This window comes from Phragmites australis, chromosome 1, assembly GCF_958298935.1.
Source record: "Phragmites australis chromosome 1, lpPhrAust1.1, whole genome shotgun sequence".
NCBI classification, from domain to species: domain Eukaryota; kingdom Viridiplantae; phylum Streptophyta; class Magnoliopsida; order Poales; family Poaceae; genus Phragmites; species Phragmites australis.
The window spans coordinates 34793376-34818079 of record NC_084921.1 but is presented as its reverse complement, the minus strand read 5'-3'; the positions used below and the strand labels follow the sequence as shown (position 1 = coordinate 34818079).

General features: G+C 41.4%; 2 protein-coding genes across 8 annotated transcripts; both read right to left on the bottom strand.

The window, feature by feature from the left end:
• Positions 1–362: 362 nt before the first annotated feature.
• On the bottom strand, positions 363–5532 carry LOC133916407 (protein INVOLVED IN DE NOVO 2-like). 7 transcript variants are annotated; one of them, XM_062360095.1, is made up of 8 exons: positions 5153–5532; positions 4538–4661; positions 2856–3779; positions 2547–2728; positions 2205–2294; positions 1835–2122; positions 1491–1703; positions 363–1022 (listed from the first exon to the last, which is right to left on the bottom strand). In XM_062360095.1, the coding sequence occupies exons 3-8, from the start codon at positions 3748–3750 to the stop codon at positions 798–800; spliced, it is 1893 nt and encodes a 630-aa protein (XP_062216079.1). In that variant the 5' UTR covers positions 3751–3779; positions 4538–4661; positions 5153–5532; the 3' UTR covers positions 363–797. The 7 variants fall into 7 exon arrangements, with proteins under 7 accessions (XP_062216079.1, XP_062216088.1, XP_062216063.1 ...); XM_062360104.1 differs by having other exon boundaries at positions 4615–4661; XM_062360079.1 differs by having other exon boundaries at positions 5158–5532.
• A 12056-nt stretch (positions 5533–17588) lies between these two features.
• Positions 17589–22874, bottom strand: LOC133888878 (glucose-1-phosphate adenylyltransferase large subunit 2, cytosolic-like). The gene is made up of 15 exons (XM_062329261.1): positions 22653–22874; positions 22242–22364; positions 21580–21750; positions 21240–21329; positions 21066–21152; positions 20926–20981; positions 20734–20827; positions 20473–20585; positions 20332–20404; positions 19819–19899; positions 19581–19667; positions 19392–19496; positions 18153–18259; positions 18004–18064; positions 17589–17921 (listed from the first exon to the last, which is right to left on the bottom strand). The coding sequence occupies exons 1-15, from the start codon at positions 22857–22859 to the stop codon at positions 17820–17822; spliced, it is 1557 nt and encodes a 518-aa protein (XP_062185245.1). The 5' UTR covers positions 22860–22874; the 3' UTR covers positions 17589–17819.
• Between the last annotated feature and the right edge of the window lie 1830 nt (positions 22875–24704).

Genomic DNA, 24704 nt, shown 5'->3' with positions numbered 1-24704 from the left:
AACAACCAACTCTAAACAATACAATATCATCTATCCTCCTATCCAAGTACTCTCCATTCTCCCTTCTAAAATTACATGATCATATTATAAATTTCATATATACAAATATCTATTTTGTTATGCTATATTATTTTATTTCTTCAGATTCTATATCTTAAATTAATTTTTGAAACACGTATACATTATACAATTGCTAGTAAACTAAAGGTTACGTTATGATTTAAAAACTTCAAAAATATAGATGGCAATATGACAAGACTCGTGCAGTTTCTCAAGAAAGCATTGTCCTTGTGGAGAACACACCGTGAGAAGGAAAAAAAAATTATAGCAAAGGGAAAAAACACTAGACATAACGAAGAACCTGAAGGATCAAGCATCAATCTATAATGCGAAGAATATTGTATAAAAACACAATGCGAACCATATCAAGAAAAAAGGCCAGTAGGCCTAGGCAGTAGCACAACCAGAGCCCAAAGCATGCTTTATTATGCGTCTGCACTGCCATTGCATACCTACAAATCATGGCTCTCGTTCTCCGGTACAAAGAGAGCATGCTAGATACTAATAACACGGTTCGAGAACAAAACTACTTACACAGGTGGAATAAAGTTCAGGGTTCACTGATGCTGATACGGCAATAGGAGTATCAACTTATGTCCAACAAGGAACAGATAGTCATGGTCTAGCGCCTCATTATGTAGAAATACTACAGTTTTCAAATGCGCTCGTGCTCAAGTACCATGGTGTTCAACTTAGATGGAAAGCAAACACCGCTAAATAGCAGTGGACAATTGGACTCAGCGCTTCCTCCTATTTGTCCGCCACTGTTTCAGGACGAACTGGACAGCTTCCTTCAGAGTCACCTTTCGGTCTTCTTTAAAGTTCCACAGCTCTCCCACAGGATAACTACAACTAGATTTGTACTCATTAATTTCACAGAGTGCCTTTGTCACCAATGCATATATTTCTTCGCCATGTTCGTCTTTTAATCCTCCAAGCTTTGCATCATCCTCAAGTATTTCCTACACCACAGCATGCACCAATTAATGTAAATAAGGTACCCCGCGATGTTTACAAAATGGAAGTTGTCCGTAAAATCGGATAGTGATCGAGGATTCGTGGTTGACCCAGTTAAGCAGGGAAATGAAGGATAGAAAGGCCATACTCCTAATGAGCTTATAGGACAATATCCATACCATTGCCTAGACATAACTGTAAGTGGAACAGGGTGTACAGGAGCTAACACTTAGCAAATATCAAAAATGACAAAATTGCATATGCATCATTATAGAGCACTTCAATATTCAAAATGCCAATCCAAAATCAAATAAGATATTCATGCAAGATATGGGATCTAAGTATCTAACCATTCAGGAAAAGTAAATCAACAACCTTTACAGAACAGTTGTGCATTATCAGTAACTAAAAAATTATAAGCTATAGAGCTAGGGAAGTGTATAGAAGTAGTTGATACAAATGAAGATTCATACCATCTCCTTCCCATCAGCCATGACCACCCTGAAAGGGTGCCAATCAGGATTTTTTATTTCAGCTTCCCACTTTGAACAAAGAAAGGCAGCAGTAACTTCTGCATCTTCTTCTGAACTCTTCTTTCTGCAAGCCTTTGAAAATGTTTTCAGATCAAGCTCCCCCATTCTCTTGATCCCAATATGTGCTCGCCCACCTGAAAGATCAAGCAAGCCCTATGGAGCATGCCGATCAAAAAATGAATGACCATGAAACCAGATGGATAATATTAATCACACAGATCTCATCAATGAAACTACATAGCACAGTAAACACCTCCCAATATAATTGACTTAAGGTAACATACATTTTCGAGCTCTTTTCGAGCTTCTTGCAGTTCTATATTGCTTTTGCTTTCTTTGATAACCAGAGTTTGGTTAAATGACTCCATTGCATCCAGTTCATCTATCTTTTCTTGCAGCTCCTCACTCAGCTCATTAATTTTGTTCTTTGATGTTGAATCTTCATCACCTGGCATATGCTCCATAATTTTCAATTTTCCCTTCAGCTGCTGTATTTCTAATTCAAGCTTTTGTTTTGCGTCCAATTGCTGTTCTAATTTCAGAATCTTGTTTAAAGCAGCTTGTTTCTCTCTCTGCAGTTTCCATGCAGTAAAACTTTCCATAGCTTCCAAAAAGGTAAGCATCGTATCACAAAAAAGGGGAGAAGATACATACCTTTTGTTCTTCCACAAGCTTCAGCACATTGTCATCAACTTTCTGTTGTTCCAATGTTGCCAGTTTAAGATGTCTTGATTTGATTGCATTCTGAATTCAAGCAACGATGAATCAACGTAAGTTGCATAGATATTTCTAATTGGTAGGGCCTAGCCATCTGCACTGTAGTACCCTAGCACAGCATGTAAAATTATGCCAACAAAGAAAACCCATGAAGATGACTAATATGAAGCAGTTGCTAACAGAAAAGAAATATTTTCTACAATGTACAAACTAATGAGACACTCATGAAATCAACTCTCTCCATTATTTTAGGTGGAGAGCATGGAAGAAATCACACACCTTCTGCTTCTCCTGTTCAAGGTTCCTTCTGTCATAATCACTTTTTGCTGCAAGCTCATCAAGCTGCTTGGATCTCACATCAAGTTCATTCATTTTGGTCTCAAGTTCTGAACGCAGCTTTTGATTCTCATCAATGATCTTCTGAGAATGTCTGCGAGCTAGCTGCTGCATCTTGCGAATTTCTGGTAATGGTTATGCTTAAGTGATCATTCAGAAAATGAGAAGTTGCCACTGCTGAGGATAGAAAATTTGAAATACAACTAGACCCCTATGAAACAGATAACTAAGTAGCAAAAATTTAACATAAACCTTCATTATATGACTGGAGAAGTTGTTCCCTTTGCCCCATCATCTTCTCAAGTGATGAAGTTGTCTCACTGTATTTGCATTCAAGCTCCTGTAAGTACCTATTCTTTACCTCAATTTGGTTAGCTAAATTAGCCACAAGTTTGTCAGTTTTACGTGCTCCTTCGTTTGCAAGATCATTGACAAATTTCAAGTCACCATTTTTTCTCAAGTAGTCCCCTATTAGCCCTGAAGAATTGTAATCTTCATCCCGGGCAACCCATCCATAAAGCTCTGATCCTTGATTCGTTCTTTCCGTCCAGTCCTTTTTACCATATCCTCCTGCCGCGAAGTGACTTTCAAAGGTACGTGCATTTCTGAAACCATTCCAGTCCTTTCCAAACTCAACAATAGCATTCCCTGTATGACCTCTAAAATTCCATAAAGGAATGACCTTTAGTGGGCAAAAGTGTGATAGTTGCTCCTTCAAACGATTTCCACTTTCTCCCACTTGGCGTCCATCCTTCCACTCAGTAGGCACATTAACTAGAATGCCCATCCAGGGCCACACAAACTTCTCATCTCTGTTCTGAAGAGGTTGTGGCTCCACAGAAATTATCTGTGACTGTGACACAGGTGATTTAGCAAGATCGTTCTTCAAATGTTTGACAAGAGCACGATGGGTTGCCTTTTCTTTTGCCTGCCGATTAGGTGCTGCACCTACTCCTGAGGCATGCTGAAGTAGACTATTTTTACTATAATTATTCGTTTTCTTGCTGGAACAGAATGGACAACTGTAACTCTCTCCATTCTTCTTGACCTTTAAATCTCCGGACATCAGGCTTGCATAAATTTTGCCTTCATACTCGTCGATCTCAGAATCACTGATTTCTGTATCCTCATCGGAACTATGATCCATTTTCAAAAAGAAAAGGAAATATTGATAACCTAATCATGAAAAAAAGAAGATTGAGAACATAATACCTGGTTTATTTTTAGAACTCAGCTTACATTGCAGAATGCCAATAAGCATATCAGAACACGCAATACTAGAGAATGTATAGAAAACACATCAAGCATGAAATATGGTACCTCTAACATATGGGTGACACCACAGTGTCCAATAAAATTATGAACCCTACACATGCCATAGCAATTCGTTTGGATTTTCATCCTCATTTTACCCAAAAGGGTTAACCCAGCGGCCAGTTCTACTAGTTTGGAACCAGAGCATTATATGCTATTCCTAACCCACAGTGATCCTAAAAGTCATACACTACATTTGGTTATAAACGCCATGCACCACTAGGCTGGGCGTGCTTAGTGCATCTCTGTTCTTCATATTCTATTCACGTACTTCATAAACACGCATGGTTTATCAGAGAGACAGAAAGTGGGACAACATTGCAATTTCTCGTATTAAAATTTTCAAACCATTTTCCCCTTAAATTGTAGAAAAAGTAGAAGTTGATGCTAGATTATCCAACCTTTTACATGTGAAACCATATTTTTTTTAGATCCATGAAAAACCATATAGGTGACGTAAATAATTCATATAGTTCAACAAGCTTCAAGTTCAATTAGATCAATCCATAAAGGGAAAAAAATGCCAAAATCATCACCTCGAATTTGAAGCAATTATAGTAAGGAAAACAAAAGGCCAAGAACAGATAATCCTATTTTGGAAAGAGAGAAAATATCGTAACTTGTTAGTCTACAACTGGCAGGGCAAAGAAACACAACACTTTAAGTTTTTGAGTTTTCAGGCACACCATGCTCTAACCATTTAGACAAGAAGCAAGCAACTGCTCAATGTCACAAGATTCCTCCCTGTAAATGAAAGATGGGTTAGATGCTCAATATTGCTAAGTGACATTAACCAAAACTTCAGATGAGTTTCCTAACAAAAAATTCCAAGTGGCTCTACAAGCTCAAAGTCAATAAAGAAAGATTTATCTTTTTATCTAATGAAGCATCATATCATGAATATTACAACAGAAGAGCCAGTTGGTGGTGGTGATGGTGGCTTTACCTTAAGATTTTATATCGAGGGTAGGATCAACTACTATGCGTACCCATGACGTATGAACTCCTACTATCAATATTACATGGGTGATAGACACCCAACTGAGGGTACACGAAAATGGGCGGATGTAGCATACGAGGGTTAACTAAGACCGATCTAGGGGAAGAACCGAGTCAGAGTCATGCAGCCAACAAATTTGCAAGCAGCTGTATTGACAGCGAATTTTCGATTCGATCAAGAGAAACAAATCCAACCAAACTCACAATTAGAACAATCCAACCAAATTCTAGTGTACCTTACCAACAAGGGAAATGAATCCAAGTGCGTGCGGCTCTCCACTCCACACCACGCCAATGCAGTAGAGGGGAGGAGGATGACGCCTAGGAGAGAAGACGTGCTAAAGAGAGCAGTTGGAGGTGGGGGAGGAGGAGGAAAACGCCTAGGATGCCAATCCAATGCCGTGCTGGTGCTGAAGTGTGACGACCCCGCTCCAGCGGCCAGAATCGCAGAAGCTCGTCGGGATCTACGGCAGTCGCGGGGAAGAAGACATAGTGAAAAGGGGATTCTTCACGCTCTCTCCCTCTCCCTCTCCCTCAGTCCCTCTCTCTACCTCACCCTTAAACCTCACGCACTGCACAGTAGGGCCATGGCACTTGTACTGCGCAGCCGCGGGGAAGAGGGGAAATTAACTTTTTTTTACCAGCCCTACTGAGTGGTGCACTCCTAAACACCATCTTACCGGGTGTTCACTCTCAAATGCCACCCGGTCTCACTATTCACACGTGCCGTCCCGCGCTCCATCATGCCGCTCCGCGCACTGCCATTGAGCTCGCCTGGCTCTGAGCCGACGGCTCGAGCCCTGCTGGCTGCTCGGTCGAGAAGCCGCCGCCGAGCTCCCTTCTCTTCGTTGCCACACCCGCGTCGCTGTCACGCCGCTGCTCACCGCTGTCCCGTGCGCTGCCGTCGTGCGTAGCCGCCCTTGCACCCTGCCGCCGTTCGCGCAGCGCCCTCCGCCGTTCGCACGTGCCGCCCAGCCAACTGGTGCTGCCGCTCGCCACGCCGCTCGGTCGTGCGCAACTTTGGCGCAGCCGGCTCGCGCAGCCCTGCTTGACCCGAGAAGCCCTGCGCGCCGTCCATCTCCTCCAGCGTCGCTGCCCATCTCCTCTAACGCCGACGCCCTTTTGCGACCGCCGTCGGTCAACATCGCCGCGCCTCCCCAAAGTGAATATGGCGGATTCCTCTCGCCTACACCACCTCCAGGACTCTGTGATGCTCCCTGAAGCATCTATTTGGGTTGTTGATGGACGAGGAGAGCTATCACTGTAGCGCTGCTCGTGCCATCGCCGCTCGTCGTTGTCGGGCCGTTAGGACATCCCACCGCCTGATTCCTTCCTCTGGCACCATCTACGTGGTGCCAGGAGCCACCCGTGCTGCCGGTTTGAGCTGCGACTGGCCGAGAAGAGCTGGCCACGAGCGCCTGCCACTACCGCGTCACCCGTCATCGCCGGTCATCTCAACGCGTCATCGTCCGAATCACTGCCTTAGTGAGCTCTATAGAGGCCAAAGAAAGCCAGCTCCACTGCTCGCTTCGCTTGCGCCGTCTCACATAGCCCGCATCGTGAGCCCCCTCCTGTTGCCACTCAAGTTGGGCGTCGTCCTGATTCCAGTCATCGCCGACCGGCGCACCGCCTCAAGTGGGACCATCTTGGTCCTCCTCCAACGCCCTAAGGCCGGGCCTCGCTGCTGCTACCCCCGGCCCCCGGCCACACCCTGTGCTACGCGAAGGGATGGCGCGCGTGAAGGGACGGCGCGATGTGATGGACACGCACGTGAATATGGGCCCGAGTGACATTTGAGCGAGGGAATCCGGTAGGGTGGTATTTTAGAGTGCACCATCAGGTAGAGTGGTAAAATAGTTAATTCCTCCAGAGAAGAAGATACTACCTTTGTTTGCTTTTATTAATGTTCATCTTTTACTGTAGCAAATTTTATCATTTGTCTTTTTTTAAAAATGATAGACATTTAAAAAAATTATATTATTAGATTCATCATAAAACAAACTTTTTTAGTATTGTATGTTTTAAAATATCTATAAATCTTTTTAAAAAATCAACGGTCAAATTTGCTACATTAAAAGATGGTGATAATTAAAAACAAACAGATGTAGTACAGTCCTAGCTGGCGTATCCCTTCAGGACCTTCATTAGAGACCTTTTAATAGGGGTGTAAACCCAAGGTTTGAACCCGGACCGGTAAGAACGCACCTTTGTGGCTTACTAGTGAGCCATGTGCTGTCTTGTCTTCTGGATCACCATCTTTACAACTATGCTAATGATGACCATAACTCTTATAAATAGGGCACTTGTGCTGCCCTTTTTTGCATGTGGGACCACTATCTATACTACTCTTGTACTATGAGTCTTCCTTCTACCAGTTGTTGACTTCAAGGTGAGGTGGGTACATGAAGAAGCCACTGTTTGAGTTGGCCCACTTGTTTGGTACATTAGGAATTAAGCCTTCATAAGCAGCTCTAAACTTCTCTACCGAATAGTACATGTCCACATAATTCGCAATCTTTTCATTCCTAATTGATGTTATCATAGCAATAGCATGGGAACAAGGTTTGCCTGACACTTACCATTTTCTACATGATCATGTTCCTTCTACCGAGTTAACTATAAAACGGTAGCCACTGCCTCCCTTCACAAATACTTCCCCTAGTCCATCAGAGCGTTTAGGCTCTATTTGTTTCACTTTGGATTGTAGAAGGCAGCTTTTATAAGTCGAAGTGGAAACAAATAGCCGGATTATGAACTCAGCTTTTGACAAGCCACCCTCTAGATTGTAGCAATCCCATAATCCACTGTCCACCAACTTTCCTCAGCTTTTGATTTGCAATAAGACCAAACTACCCATCGACTTTGGGGTGGAATTACCTGCATGTGCCATTAAATTCATCCCCAACGAACCAGTATTTCCTGAGCACTCGTCCTTCTCCACGCCGGTGGGTCAAGCACTCATCCTTCTCCACCCGGTCCTTGACCTGGCGTGCCTCAATGCCACGCTGCTTTGTCTGGCCACCGTCGATCCCTCCGAGGCATCACTGCGACATGATGTGGATGACCTCCTAGAGGGCCACCTCCTAACCTCCTCGGCCCATGCCCACGCGTGGTGTCGTGACAGGCTCGTCCACCCGCTCCATCTCCACCACCACCATTTCCCGCTCCACCACCGCGGCCACCACTCAGATGATGACCTCAACCCCCTGCTACACTGTAGGGAACCATCGAGATAATATTCTAATTAATCATCAAGTCGGTTATTTGCATAACCATGACTACAACGATTAACTAGAATATCACCCCGGTAGTTCCAGCATGTGTTTCCTCTAGGATCGGAATACACGCTTTTACAACAAGTACATCATCACAAGACATAATAAAGAGTGAGTAATTAAACTAAGTTACAAGTCTTTAAGTAGATTAACTTTACAACAAAAGTATAAACTGAACATTGTTAGAGTAGCTACGCAGCGGAAAAAATACATGACAACAAAAGATGAGTAGTGCCATTTGCCCTAAGGTGCTACTCCAAAATAACATCAACCGAGTAGACGACACTACTCATACCCATCGCCAATATCAGCGAGCGTAAAGTAGCCAAAAACTAAACCTTCCTCACCTGAAAAGCAAACCAAGTATGTGAGTACGAAGGTATTCGCAAGACTTAATCCATAATAGGCACTTATAATTAGCCTGACTCCAAGGAGAATGCAATTTGGATAATTAGCAAGGACTCGGCCACAAAGTCAAGTGAATTTTATATGCAAGAGCAAATTTTGACTCAAGTGTAAGCATCTACATCTAACCATAAATAACCTTCTATCCTGAGATCATTACCATCTATCCTTGGATAATTTTGCTCCATGGTGCATAGCCAATGGTCCGCATCGAGAGGATCCTCAGCGCGCGTGAAGGTGGGAGGACTAGTACGGAGAAAATCTGAGTAGTCATCATGGCGCCTGGCTCCTCCTCCTTGAGGAGCCGTGTTGTGCACAAGCGCCTCGATAAGAGTGGTCTACGCTTGATTGTTCTGCTCAATTTGCATGAGCACATCCGCCATGCTACGCGGCGGAAGCCGCATATGATTGTTCTCATTTGACCCCTCAGAAAGATCACTTGAATTGTTGTGGGCCCTCATCCTGCCATCAATTCCAAGATTAGTGACGACAAGATCTTGACAAGGAAGATAACGAAAAGGAATTTATGATGACAACAGATGGATAATTCAACATGAATGCAGTCGGGCTCCTTAAAGCCCATAATAAGTAAATGCATGCAAAAAGAGAGACAGGAATGAAGTATGCTCGATCCTTTCTGCGCGTATCTTTCTCGAGTGCATCACTCCCCACAATCATCACATGCATAAATATGCATTAATCCCCAATGATCACCTTCGCGCGAAAATGAAAAATGGTGTTCCCACGAACGGTGCTCGTGCAACTCGCCGCACAAGCGACGTTTCATACGTTGTTACCAACGTATTCACTTCCCGTACCATCACCTTACGGGACACCCCATGTAATCGTCACATGGATAGACGACCATAACTACCATCGTATGATGGATGTTCATACGTTATTGCTAACATATTCACTTCCCGTACCATCATCGTACGGGACATACCAGGCCCCTACCTCGCACTGGTTGAGCCCCCGATATTTACCGCCATTGGGATGCGTCCCTTACCTTCTTACCCCTTTTTTTGTCGATTGCGTCAATACAATATAAGTAAAATGACATAATAATAAATAACAATCAACTGAATTGAAAGATATATTAAACAGTCATAATACTTATACAATAAAAATGTACAACATACAAGTCTCATTACATAGGGCATAATATAGCTAAACTTAATCGTCCAAAAGTTCGCGAAAGAAACTATGCCCTATTACAAGTTTCTTATCTCCACCGACTTAAAACCACCCATGATACGGATCCCGAACAAAGTCTTCTGGAAATTCATCCAAGAGATGAGCTTGCGGAGAGCCCGACTTGTCAATGGCGTTGGGGTGTGTGAGATGCTACGACTCACCTAACAGCATTTCCCTCGTGACACCCGCATTGTGGAACTGAGGCACTCACAATCCAAGGGATGCTCGTGCACCTCGGCCATGGGGACGAGATACCCATGTGCCTTACACCACCGAAAAATGGTGAGTCTGAGGTGCCATGCTATACGGCGTCATATGACCCTCTCCATACAACACCTCGCACTTCACCAATCTGTAGCGCACTTGCGGTTCCATCGTGTGTTGCAGCCGGTTGTAGCGCCTTCGCGTTTCCCATAACTCAGCCACCACGCAACGGTAGTATTGGTCCAAGGAGCAAACCAACTCTACCATGCGGTGCTCGTTCAATGGGGCTGCATCCGAAACATTTTCAAAGTTGTTGACGTTGTTGCCCCGGATGGGAAAGTAGATGAAAGACCATCCTCGTAGAACTGGTAACTCACCACGAAGGGCAGCCATCGCCTTGTACGCCACCGCTTGAACCGCCATTTCTTCTGAAGTTCCAATTGCCTCAAAGTAGTGAGGATTGGCTCCGCCTTCTATGATCCTTGCTCAAATGTCTACGGTCGCTAGGTAATCCACCAATTCTGGCTCAACTCCTCGAGCATACACCGCGTACTTCGGCGCATAGGTGAAATTTGCGCGCCAAAGCATCTCACGGAGGAGTGCGGAAAACCTTCCACACCCTTAGTATGAGTAGCCATCACCGAGCGTCCATCCTTAACCCATTAAGAAAGAGATGAGTTAGAGATCAATTTAGGCATGTTAACAACAAGAAGAGGTACGATTAGCTCTAAGATAAGATGAGGAATAAAAATAGAACAAACACTTAGGACTCAAGGATAAACATTAGTGGTTGTCTTAGTGAGGTTGACAAAATTTTATTCACCCATTCTAAGCATTTTTAGGCTACTTTATTAAACCTGGCTCTGATACCATGCTGTAGGGAACCGCCTAGATAATATTCTAATTAATCATCAAATTGGTCATTTGCATAACCACGACTACAACAATTAACTAGAATATCACCCCGGTTGTCCTGACATGTGTTTCCTCCAGGATCGAAACACACACCTTTAGAACAAGCACATCATCACAAAACATAATAAAGAGCAGTAATTAAATTAAGTTACAAGTCTTTAAGTAGATTAACTTTACAACAAAAGTATAAACCGAACATTGTTAGAGTAGCTATGTAGCACAAGAGGGGGCTTCTGCAGCGACTTAGTCGTCTGTTAGCGGTGAAACCTTATTGGGTGCCTACAAGTCGACGAGAGTTTTGTAAAGGCCTTGTAGTGAGACCCCGACTCCTTACACCGGAAGTATGGAGCAACACGGGAATCACGACTCGTGGAGCTGTGCAAACTCTGCAGAGTATCAATCTGGTTGATCAGCCGTGCTCACGGACAAGAGCGAGCTTGGACTTCTTCAAGATTAGTTGGGATCAGGTTTGGTATGGTTGGGTGGGTAGCCAGGTAATGGTATTATCTGGTGAGTCTGGGTAGTCGGGGAATCCAATGAGTCAATCCTTGTGCTACAATTGTGTCTTCACTCTTAGTAAATAGGATGCCTGTTAATGGAGTCATAGGCAGGTCATAGTTGCTTAGTGATGTTAACCAGTGTCAGGCCTTTCCTTGACTTAAGCCATATCATATTTTTCCTCCACTTGCGGAGTACATCTTTGTGATCACACTTGTTGTCCCCTTCCCTGCATTCTTCCGTTGTTCAGAAGCCGTCAATGAAGCTGCTACTTTCGTCGAGGACGACTTCGACCCGGAGCTGCTGTTCTATGATGGTGTGCCCCCGGTTGACGCCTGTGGAAGATAGAGCCGCTGGCGTTGAAGACCAGTTTTTGCTGTGTTTTCTTTTAGACCCTTGGGTCCATTTGTTATAGATTAAATACGTTATTATAATAATGGCATTGTGATGATAACATTGATGATGTAAGCACATGTATGAAATTTGATCCTGGTATACATGTGTTGTGTTCAATTTTATTCTTTTAAAACTGGGTGTTACATCATCAATCTTTGTCTTATTGTGTCCATCATGTCATTCACATGCAGACCCTTGTGTCCTTGATCTATTTTTGAACCTCTCTGCCAAATTATTGGTGACATAGTCAACCTTTGACAGTGTGAAAAATTGACTCCTGGTCCAAATCTTGGTGTGGTAGTTTTGCAAATACTAAACGACCTTTGGTTTAGCTACAACCATTGCATGCCCGTGCTTGTCAAAGAAGTGTGGATGCCATGAGTATGCAGCAAGCCACAGGTTTTCATAAAAAACCTTCCCATGGAATCTCTTCTTGAAATTGGTCACTAAGTGGATCATGCATTTGGGAACACTTCCTGCACACCTGTCATTATTGATTATCCAGCATCTGTACAAATGGTTAAACATGTTGGTGTACCTATTGTATCCCTAAGTCTTTCCATGAACCATATACAATTCTCATTGGTTTTTGAAACCATCACTCCAAAACCAACTGGGTACAACCAGTTATGACATCCTACTACACAAGCTATTGCCAACTGGCCCTTGAATTTTCCAGTCATAAATGTACTATGTACTTCCAAGTAGGGCTTGCATCCCTTAAGAAAACCATCAATACATGGTTTCAATGCAAATAATAGTCTCATAAACCTTATCTTCTCTACTATTGTATAATGATCTATCACTACAAAACTACCAGAGAAACATGTTTTAATTTCCTCATTGAATCTGTATAAGTTATCAAAACTTTTCTCCCAATCACCATAGAGTTGCTTGAGTGCTAGCTCCTTACCTGCATAAACCCTTTTGTAGTGAACCATTACCTTGTGATGGTCTTTAAGCCTTCTTTTCAATTCCTTTGCCCCAAGACTAGCATATTATATGAGCCAATTCTTCACCTTCTCACAAACCCGGGACTTGGAATCTGCCTTCACCTTACCACTCCTTTTGGTACTATTGCAATCATGGATACAAGGGCTTTTCTTCACCAACCATAAAACAAGTAGACATTAGTACTGCATAGGTGAGAAAAAACAAATACAAGACACTAGAAGTTGCACACAAGTTACCTTTATTGTGACATTATCTGCCATTGTAGAAGCATGGATCCTCCACTTACAACCATCAGATTTGCCACTACAAATGTGCCCTGAATCTCCCTGGATCACTCTTCTCAGTGTTATACTCAAACTCGTGTTTGATTGAATGCTGAGCTATTGCCAATTTAAATTCATGAATATTAGGATAAATGCTTCCCACTTCCATAGGTGGGTCATTTCTATCAAACACTACTTCAGGCATATGAGGAGGCACATTATCCTTCTCCTCCTCATCAGAATTAATAGAAATATAGTCTATATCTGGGTCTGCATCAACCTCTGGGACAGGTGGGGTTTCATGGTCATTGTATATACCCTCCTCATCAACACCAACATATTCATTTTCAGGATGAGAATGCACTAGATAGGTGTCTTCTTTAGCAACCTCCATTTGCTGGCTACCCCAACTAAGATCATCTTGTGATGGAGCTATGCTAGAGGGTGTGCATCGGGCATCAACAAGTTCAGCTATTGTATTATCATGTCCCACGCTTGAAACTCCCTGACCTTTCTTCTCTGGTGAACTCCACTTAGGTATGGGCGCATCAACATGAGTGGGTGCATTATATTCAATGGACATGCGAATAATTTTGCTACCATCATGTTTGGTAAACATAGCAAGTAAATCTTGGTTTATTGTGACTTGGCTTTTGGATTCATGACAATAGTAGTACACTTTAAGTACCTTGTTGTGACCCTTAGGGTGATAATTCAATATATCATCACAAAATCTTTAAAGTCGGTTGTGTCCGAATCTACCACTTTGTTAAAGGAATAACAACTGAATTTGGGTCTACTTCTGTTGCCAAACAACCTGATTTTCAACAAAAAAAAAACTTGTTCTCATGTTCTATCCCAATCCCAATCTTTGGAGGTGTTAGTTTTGTTGTGATAGTGCCATGTTCCCTTTCACTCTCTCTCATCTCTCGGTGGCACTTACACAAAGCACTAGAGAAGTCCATCTCTCCCTCTCCCCGATCTTTCTACCAGAGCAGCAAAAAGATCTAGCACCGACACAACACCATGAGTAACTAGTAGTCGTGCTCGAGTTGGAACTCAACCCACAGGTTCGATACAGTGCGCTCGAACTCGAGGGCAAAATGGACATATTTGCAAAATACTAACATGTCTCTTTGCCCAAAAGGCGATCCGAGCTAACGGACATGACGGAAGTAGCAGAAAGGGGAGGGGAGAAGGAAACAGTGGCAAGGAAGGGATGAGAACTTTTTGAGTGGCAAATCAAGGATTTCCCTAACATTCAGTGGCTCACAAAGAATTCTCTAAAAATTCTATACTGCATTGCTTGGACTGCCATCACTGTCCACATGCGAAGATCTCAAAGCTAGCAAGACTAGCGAGCACAAGCCAAGGGAAGTTACACATAAGGCTGGATGAAAAGCTCGTAGCATGTGAGTTGGCTCATGTCATTTTTGGCTTGACTCAATTTAATTTTTAACAATACAAATTGAAGATTTAGCTCATTTCGTTAATGAGCTGGCTCTATCTAGCTTGTGAGCTACTCGTGAGCCAAATGAGGCCCAAATAGCTGGCCTTGTCTGTCATGTGATCATGGGCCTAGAGGCTGTACTATTGTGAGGAACCATCCAAATAGTATTCTAATTAATCATCAGAATAATTATTTGCTTAATCATGGCCACGATGATTAACCGGAATACCACCCTGGTAGTCCTGGCATGTGTTTTGTGCCCAAAATCGAAACACATCCTTCTCCAACGTATAGCATCACAACAAAGCTTAAGAATGAGTGGGTAATTAAATTATATTACAAGTTCTTAAGTATTCAACCATTTACAATAATTTACATCAAAAGGAAGCTAGGAGGATAAAAAACAGTTCATCTCCTAACCAAAACTAGATACTATGCAGTGGAAGATTAACATCTATGAACCAACAAAAGTGAGATGAAGCCATATGCTCTTAGGCTCCACCCAAAAGTCTCTCCACACAAGTAGCTTGCACTACTCATTCCCGCCACCTACATCGGCGGGCGTGAAGTATCCAAACACGAACTCCTCCTCACCAGTAGAACATGAAAGAGCAATGTGAGTACGAATATACTTGCAAAACTTAATCTATAATAGGTACATATAAATAACCCGACTCTTAAGGAGAATGCATTAAGGTATTAGCAAGGAATCGGCCACATGGCTATGTAAATTTCATAAGTGAATTGTAACTTGACATACACATGTGAGCTTTTATACTTAACCATAGGTAACATTCTATCCTATAATTACTAAAAAAATATATGTCACTGGAACCATAATAAGTATATCTATAAATCGAACCATCTCAACCATAACCCAACATACCATACCACAACATCCCACATTCGTGATTCTACGATCGATGCGGATGGACAAAAGCATGCTCATGACCGAGAGTGCCGCAATTCGAATTGTTCTTACACCTTGCAGAGGGTACAATATTACCCACATGACCTATGTCCATCCTCTTGGCCCTCGAGATAACCTTTCTCATACCTGTAACTACCCACTTGCACATACCCCTATGGCACTGGGGTTACCGTGAGCATGTCCCAAACACCTTCAGCTCCCCGCCACCTTGCTTCTCCTTTATTTATTTTTCTTATGTGTGCGAAAAGTGCTAAAGCCAACGACACCGAGGGACGGTGTTTAAATGATGCAAGCAGTCTATGGCATCTGGGCTCCTCTCTCAACCTACCCCTAGCACCGCCCACATCTCGCATCATCCTCACATCTCATACAACCCGCATCATTGTCATTGTATTTGTAAACAATAAGTAAACCCTAAGCTCGTGAATAAAAGTTGAACCATTACTCGACTTCTACCGATGACTTATGCATTGCTAAGCATTTCAAATAACTCTTAAAATTAGATATCAACAATGTTATCCAGGCTACAAGGATATGAATCATCAACAACTCAATGTAGAGATAATGCAATTCATCAACATATGTTCTAGCCACCAAAACCCGACAATGGACTCACTACTAATGCAAACATACATAAAGCGTAATTTACCAAGTTACACAATACGAGATCCAAAGTAGTAGGTTGAGTATGTTTAGATATTTGTCTTACTGCTCTAGTGGTTGCCTGATACTCCCAGCGCAACACTCACAGAACTCAGATAGCTCGGCGGCGCTTTCACTCGTTTGGACCATCGGCGTAACATTCTCTAAACGAATCAAGAATGCATTGCAACAATAATCAAACAATGAAAATGTGTGCATATGATGCATGCTTGATATTTCATAGAGCGTCGTGTTTCAAAAATATTTGCAAAAGATCACCAAATGATTAGGGTTCCGAAGTTTGAAACCCCTGACAAGATAATCTAAGGACATACAGCCTTGAAGGGATGGCGGTTAGACAGACATGCAGGTGGTGGTTTGACCATCGGCCTGCAAAAGGTTTTAACGCTTGGCGGTCAGACCGACGATATGTCGGTAGTTAGACCGTCGTCTGGCGGTCAAATCGGCCCTAGTGGTGATCTGACCATAAGACCCTGCTGGTGCCACTTTACAAGACCGCCGACGAAGGCTCCGGTGAAAACTTCAACCATGAAAGTTACTAAAATTCGGGAGGTGCTGCATGAACCTCCTCCTATAGCACTACTAATTTTTTCCCCGACGATGAGGTACATGTGTCCACTGTGGTGGAATCATCAGGCGTGACATGGACATGTGGATTTTTTAAAAAAAACCACAAATGAATTTGGCATGAGACATGGAAGGAGGATAAGGGGAAATTGGGAAAAACAGTCTGCCTTCGAGGTTTTTGTAGGTTCAACTTGAAATCTTAGATTTTAATTGGAACGTAGTGGGCTTTGTCCAGTGAACGGAATTTTCAATCTAAAGATTCTCAATTTTTAACTTAAAATTTCATTTTCAAACATCCATTGGCTTTTGACTCTAAACACGGTCCACTCATGAGGCGCGATTGTCGAAGATGGTGCTGCCACCGTGGGAACAGGTGTGGATGGCAAAAGGCCACATGGGCAGATGGTAGGGATACAAGTTCAATATTTTTTAGTCATTAGATTGATTTAAAACTAAAAAGAATAAAGTAAAGATACACTCTTACCTAGCTGAACTAAAGAAAAATAAACTAAATAGTGATCCAAAACTACTTATTAGATATCCATTTGTATCCTATGAGACGGAGAGGAGCCAATGTAGCTCCGCAACGATGGATCCGGAAACATGCTATTAGGGTTTCAGCGAGGCCTGCTTTGAGCTAACACGATGAGGATGAAGAGAGAGGTACTGCTTTGAGGCCTGCTTTGAGCTAACAGGAAAGAAGGCAGCGCAACGGCGTCGAGAAAGCCACTGAAGGGCAATGCTCACGGTACACAATAACGACACCTCACGTCTTTCCAAATAGCGACCAGAGTTGAATGTTCATGGCCGTTTCAACTTCAATTCAACGGCTCTAGAACAATAGCTAGGCATCCAACGCTCATGTAGGCGTCTGGTGTGTAATGATCCAGCAGGCAAAATTAGCAAAACCATGCAAAATTTTGTAGGATGATGATATAAAATACAGTTATTCCAATCCAAGTAACGAAAATATGAAGGTTCATAAAAGGTTGCTGCGACTTTCCGGGCAGCTTATTACATATAGCGATACCAAGGTCCAAGATCAACCAAGTCATGCCAGGCTATGCGTCTTGTATCCGAACTCTCTTGCTCTCTGTCTAGCCACCTCTTCCCGTACCACAGTTACGTGGTCCATCGAGATGATTGCATTGCAGGTTCTTGACTTACAGTACAGGGGCATACCGTCTATATGATAGACCCATCCTTGATGGTCGCGTTCTTTAAGATCACTACAATTCCAGACCTTATGTAGTACCCCTCTTCCGGGTGATCAGCTTCATGGATACCCTGTCATGAAAAGTGGAAATGGTCATCAGTTTTGAACAGATGAGTGCAACTTTTGCAGTTTCATTGAGGTGCACTCGTTCACCTCATTGTTTGCAATGAACACATTCTTCCCAATTCTGGCATTCATATCGATGATACAGTTCCTAAAATCATCAGAAGATCTCAGGTGTGGCGAACGGAATATTTCGGAGCTAATGATAGTAATACATATGCATTGGTTCACATGCTCACCTTATCTTTGTGTTCTCTCCTATACCGATTGGGACCTTCCCAGCTAATAGTACCTTTAAAATTTCTTCTTCAGTTTCATATAGATCGGCCCCCATCATCATAGTATCCTGTAGTCATTAGAAAGCACAAAAATAAATGAGTCATTACCAGTTTCCAAAAGAAGCAACGAACCGATCTAGCCTTTTAGTAGAGTTCACAATTCTAGATGACAAATTTTACGGTACCTACAAACAACTGTAGATCATCCACCTGGTTAAATCAGGATGGTTAGGATTAAAGAAGGTGACCTATTACCTACTAGGAGGTAACAAGTCATTCACAATTATTATATTTATTCTTCTATTTGTATTTTTGGAAAGTCAACTAATGTGAACATAATTTTTTGAACGTAATGTATGCTCCACAACTGAGATTGTTCTCCTCAAGTCATATTAAATCGAATCGTACAATGTTCTTGGTAGCTAAGTTGAAATGAATAAAATACGTTGAGGATACAATATATTTATAATTTTGAAAATTTCCCAAGTTCGTACCTCACTCTCCAGTCCATAGTTGAATCCAATCAATATATTTAGATTCAATTTGAATTCACTCGACATTTTTATGATGTGGATTCATAAAGAGAAAAGTAAAATGAAAGAAAAAGGTAACGTCGTCCAACATGCATGTCATGACCAAAGCAATAAATGCACTCAATGCTCTTGCGGCAGTTACTCACCAATTAGGATGATTGCCTTCTTTATGTGCCAGTTGATTCCATTTCTCATTTGATTGACCACCGGAAATAGCCGGTTAATCTTTTATTACCCAAAGCAAAGCCCATACAATCAATGGCTAAGATTTACTCAAAGCTCTTACCTCTTGAGAGGTAATGGGGGTACCGTAAAAGTGCTCTTCTAGATATATTCCTGCCTGATAATCCAGGGTTGGGTGGGATGTATAGTAACAACCAGAATCAAGGTGTTCATATGCTAAAATGTTGCATTGAACATTAATGATGGAAGATGGAGGAGAAAACACAAACACAAACAAAATAAAAAATAAAAAATACCACACCAGAAATCGACAAGAATCTTGCCAGGGTCCAGAATTTTTGGTGAAACCAGATTTGTGAACCCTAGTGTTGATGTGGCATACTAAAATGTAGATCACAGTAGCAACAAATATAGTTGCTCAAATCAATGTATGATGCAAAAGAATGTACCAAATAATGAGCTTATATCTTGGCTGAGGATGTACCTTGAGTTCACATCCAGAGTTAAGACGTGAACAGACTCCAACAACAGAATGCTCAATTGTACATTCACTCAGCAAACAACCATCTAAGATAATTGCATCTTTGATCTGCGTAGACGAAAATACAAACTTCAGATATGTATATGTTCAGCTCCGAGGCAACAACTGCGTTCCACATTTACACATTTATACCTTGCACTTCTCCAATCTTGTCGGAGGTAAGTACCGAGGTGAAGTGAAGAAAGGCGTTTTTGGATCATAAAATTCGAACTTGGGAGACTGGAGAGACACACGAGGTGAATTTGTGTTCCGATTATAGTCATCAACTAATATAAAGTTAGTTAACTGAAGAACAATAGACAAATGTACTAAGAAGCAGAAGACTACGTCTCGTGTAATTTGAGTCTACACAATACACATACGACAGTACCTGCTCAGCGAGGGCCAAGTTTGCATCGAAAAAAGATTTGATTGTTCCAATGTCCTCCCAATAGTCCGTGAAGATACATGCCTAGCACAATAAATTTCAATGAATTGTTAGTATGTACTCCCTCGGACCAAGAATACAAGGTGTATTTCATTTTGGCCCGGTCCTCAAAAATAGACTTTGATCATTATTTTCTCTCATAATATATCATTTTTAGCTACAAAACCAATATAGTGTGAAAGTACTTTGAAGTATAAATCTAGTTGCATAATTTTTATACACTAATACTTATAATTTGACTAAGTGTTGATCAAAATATACAAAATATGACTTTTCTAAAAACATGCACGCCTTGCATTTTTGAATGGAGGGGGTATTATGCATGGAGGCGAGAAAAATGTAAAAAGTGCATTGATATTTACACTGCTCTCCTATTAGTTAAGCTGGACGAAACGAAACAACTTTTCAACATGAAGAAAAAATGTTGGAAACACGAAATGCAATATATAAAAATACCTGCACATTATGCTCTAGTACAGCTCTTGGGAGGATTTCGGATCCAAAATCATGTAGTTGTGCATATTTTGACCTAAGAATGCACGCCATTAGAAGACAAAATAGGAATTTGACTGGATTATAATGTGGGAACATGCTTACTTGAGAAGGCTGAAAAGTACATCTCTTTTGAAGACATAAACACCCATTGATGCAATGAAGGGAAATTTATGTGTGTTACCTATCGCATAGCTGAGGAAGTTGGTATCAACTCTCTGCAACATCAGTGGCTTAATTGTTAGATTCTCCAGCAAAGTAGACAATCATTTCTGAGCAGGCTAACAACAGATGAACCAAGGAAACAAGTGTTCATCTAAAAAAGGAAACAGAACAAAACAATTGGGGTACCGAAGAATTGCTAACCATAGATTCCAAATCGATGCCCATTGGTTTCTCGAAAAATTGGAGTACACGGCCAGTATTATCAAACTTCACCAGTCCATGGTTAGAAGCTCGGCTTCAAAAAAGAAGGAAAGAAAATTAGAACATATGCATCTTGTGTTGGATAATTAGAAGACATATTCACAATATTAGAATGATCAGCAATTGCTTTACCTCTCATCAACGGGAGCACATGATATAGTAATGTCAGCATTGTCATCGACATGTTTCTGCAAGTAATATATGCCAAAAAGATAGTTGGGCAATCCAAAATCAAGACATGCGTCAAACAAAAGAATGAGAAAATGCCATACCTGCACAAGTTCCATGTAATTCATCCGATAAAGCTGGTCGGCACACAAGATTAGAATGTGCTCAATATCTTTGTGATTGTAATAGTCCTGAATAAGAACACAAGTAATTCATGATTCCAAAAACCAAAAAAGCTACAAGAATGACCATCCACTAAAAGAGAGAAAATTAACTACCTCAAGTACCCAGATAAATTTTCTGATAGCATCTGCTGTACCCTGAAACCATCCAGCAGGCTCTTCAGGCATTTGTGTAGCCGCTAATACCTACAAGTGAAATTTTTGTTTTCAAATTAATTTCCACTAGTAATCAATGATTTGCCATTTCTACAGAACATCAAGGCAAAGTTATGGCATGAAGCGTAGAGAGTTACTATTGAGTCTATATTAGAGTAATAGTCTATGTTGAGAACCATCACGGCTTTGGATCTAGAGTATAATCATCATATTCTTTATATTATTCTATCTGTATGAAGTTACTCCCACTCAAGCATATCAAGACGATGAGGTAAATTACCTGTACAGATCCATCAGTAAAGTTGATCCCTCCACCAAGGTATGTACGATGAATATGGCGATTAAGAGAAGCAGAATTGAACTGAGTCATCACAAATATCTTATTTATGCCACTGTTGAAGCAGTTGCTCATAGGGATATCAATAAGCCTGTAACATCCTCCAACAGGAACCTGGGTAATGCAACAAAGAAAAAAATTAAACCATTCTACGTGAGAGTTAAAGAAGGCTTTGGGAACATCAGGACCAAAAACATAAGCTTTTGAGCCATTTGGCTGAAAGAGTAAAAAAAAAGAAGTAATAACTTGTTAAATGATATCTATATTGCATTTTCGAAATAAGAAGTGATATCTCTATTGTAAAAAAAAAAGTAAATGTTAGTCTGATAAATGGGTAATGTATACTCATGTTTCTTTTTAAGGAAAAAGAAAGGTTGCTATTAACAAATGAATTACTGTCCATGCAGTTACTGCATTACTGCACTTAAGTAACAGTCGCAAACTTTAAAAAGATTAAGTTAAACTTAACATTTCTTGAAAATGAGAAGAGATTCTGAATCTACACTGAATATTGATCGAAGACTAAGATAAAATTTGAAATTTACTCTCTGTATAATACTATAATAGAGTAATCAATATTGAATGAACAATGTTGTCACTCTTACAGCAGGCGTAGCATTTGTGCTTGTCAGAGGAAAGAGCTGAGCTCCAGTGCCTCCACCCAAAATGACAGCAGACACATGGTTTGCATCAGCATAACTCCTTCGGGAGGATTGTGTTTGAACATTCTGCAAATTTGGGGCTCGGAGTTAGATTAATTAAATCGATCCTACTCAAGTACAAAAAATAATGTGTCTATACATACCATTGAATAATAATTCAAAAAATATTACAGTAGCCTAAGGGTTGTGCTATATATTTTAGGAGAACTAGACAACATGGATTGTAAGATTTCCTAACAAGGATTGTTGATGGCTGCTCAGCAAATTTTAAGGTTTATTTCTGTAAGTTCTTGTTGTAGTAAACCAGAATCCTCCATGATAAACCACCAAATAACGAATGAGTTAGATGCTTACAAGAGTGTCCACACCAGCATCCGAAGTAAGCACACATTGTGCAGTTCCAGCAACTTTACCACCAAAGCACCTATTCCTCAATGCTTTCTCTTGCTTGATGCCCCCAATATTCAATCTTTCCATCAACCTCTCACTCCCAGCACCCTCACCAGATCTTCTCATTGTGTTAGGGCGTGTGCTCCCATCCAATGCTAGTGTGAACTGCATGTCTACAAACTACTAGACACACCTGCAGCCCAAATAAATGAATAAGTGATTCTTGTACAGCAAAGGAACATTTACGGTGAACTCAATTTACTAGACTCGCAATGTATTTCAAAATTCTACCACCACCTTTGCCAAAAGGGAATAGAGATAAGGAAATGAACCAAAACAAGTGAAATAATGCAAATTCACATCAATCAATAAAACTTCTGACATTATTACTATTTAGGTGGAAAATGAGCTTAAGAATCATGGAACAAAACAAGAATAAAGCGAAACAACTTTTCTGCCATGTATGCATGCACTAGAATATGAAGCTGTAAGACAAAAGTGGGATATACTTCCATGATTATGGAACCAAATCGGGTCTTTTAGATGCAGCTACACGAATACCTCGAACTCTATTATTGGCAAGATTGAGGGCTCCAAATTGCCATAGAAAGCAATCATTCAGATCCATTTGCAGAGTATATGGATGATAGCATTCCACCATGTTTCCATTAGCATTTCACAGACACAAAATAAAGTAACAAATAAAGAAGGCAAGGAACCGAATACTTGCAATAGAACACAGAGATCGCTGCACGGTCGAACTTCAAAGTTGTGCTTGCCTCCCCAAGTGTTCTTGTGGCTCCGCTGCACTGTGTCTGATTGCTGTGTTGCTGGTGTGCTTATAAAGGGTGGGAAGAGGGTAGACAGACGGAGGTGAATTGTGTGAAGACATCAACAACCGTGAAAAAGGCTGGATGCCTGCGTTACGTCCACGTACAGAAACGGAGCGGGGTTCACATTTCTCACAAGTACCTCCTACAGACTCACTTTAATCAACCCTTTAATATTTCCCCTGGTTTGCCCTTGCCCTTTGGTATAAACGCAATAGAATACATTTCTTTTGGAAATTATTTCCATTGGTTTCTATTTATTTGTTGAAGTTCTCATTTCATAAAGATGTGTTGGGTAATTGTGTATGAGCTCCCATGGTGCAGGTCATATTTCTTTTCTCCAAATCATGCACAAAGGGCTAGGACATATATGTGTGCATATTGGTATGCCTATATGTCTTAAAACCACTTGCTGATAATAAAAACTTATTGGTTTCAACTTTGGAGTGCACAATGGGAAAGAATAACTGCACAGACACATGACAAAGGTGAGGGTGGGTGGAGATGTAAACGTAATACAAACAACTCATGCTGGACATATCAAACCCCTCTAACTTTTGCTGTTTATATTGAAGCTGTTTCTGAGCCAAATAACTTCGGCGTGCGGCTATCCCCTATACAGACATCTCTAGATGATACTTCCAAAGTGCCCAATTGCGCCTTTTGATATCCCGTTCACTGTTTTTAGACTCCTTTCAGCCAGAGGAAAATATAAGACATACTAATTTCTGTGCAAACGACAAACTGAAAGGTGCTCAATGTGGGACCAGTTTCAGTAGATCAACAATTCCCATGGTCCGCATGAACCTTTTAGAAACAGCTTCTGGCCTGGAACTTAATGCTGGCGAGCTGGTTTTCGCAAAACCTCACGCAAGATACATTCACGGAGCTCAGGCTTTCAGGTAAATGCCAAAAGATCCCTCGAGGAAATGTGATGCTTCGCGCGCCCTCTTTTGTTCACTTTTTCTACAATCCACTCCCCGCAAAAGAAATAGCTGATATATTAAGGTCATAAGAACAATATTATACAGGAGAAACTTCAAAACTAGAACGCATGACCTCAACCACCACAACACCATGTACGTTATACCACTAGACCATATGAGTGGTGAATCTAATTTTGTGAACTGTCTATAATATATAAAAATGGCGGATGAGCCTAGATAAAAACTAAACCCAAGAAACC

Bases quoted from the DNA above. Each gene is read 5' to 3' on its own strand.
- LOC133916407 (XM_062360095.1), bottom strand. From the start codon at position 3,750: ATGGATCATAGTTCCGATGAGGATACAGAAATCAGTGATTCTGAGATC. The intron at 2,123-2,204 runs GTATGTATCTTC...TGGAAACTGCAG, and splicing joins AGCTTGTGGAAGAACAAAAG to AGAGAGAAACAAGCTGCTTT. The intron at 1,704-1,834 runs GTATGTTACCTT...CATGCTCCATAG, and splicing joins CTCGAAAAGAGCTCGAAAAT to GGCTTGCTTGATCTTTCAGG.
- LOC133888878 (XM_062329261.1), bottom strand. From the start codon at position 22,859: ATGCAGTTCACACTAGCATTGGATGGGAGCACACGCCCTAACACAATG. The intron at 22,365-22,652 runs GTAAGCATCTAA...CCAAATTTGCAG, and splicing joins ATGCTGGTGTGGACACTCTT to AATGTTCAAACACAATCCTC. The intron at 21,153-21,239 runs GTAGTTAATTTT...GTTCTTATTCAG, and splicing joins AATTTATCTGGGTACTTGAG to GACTATTACAATCACAAAGA.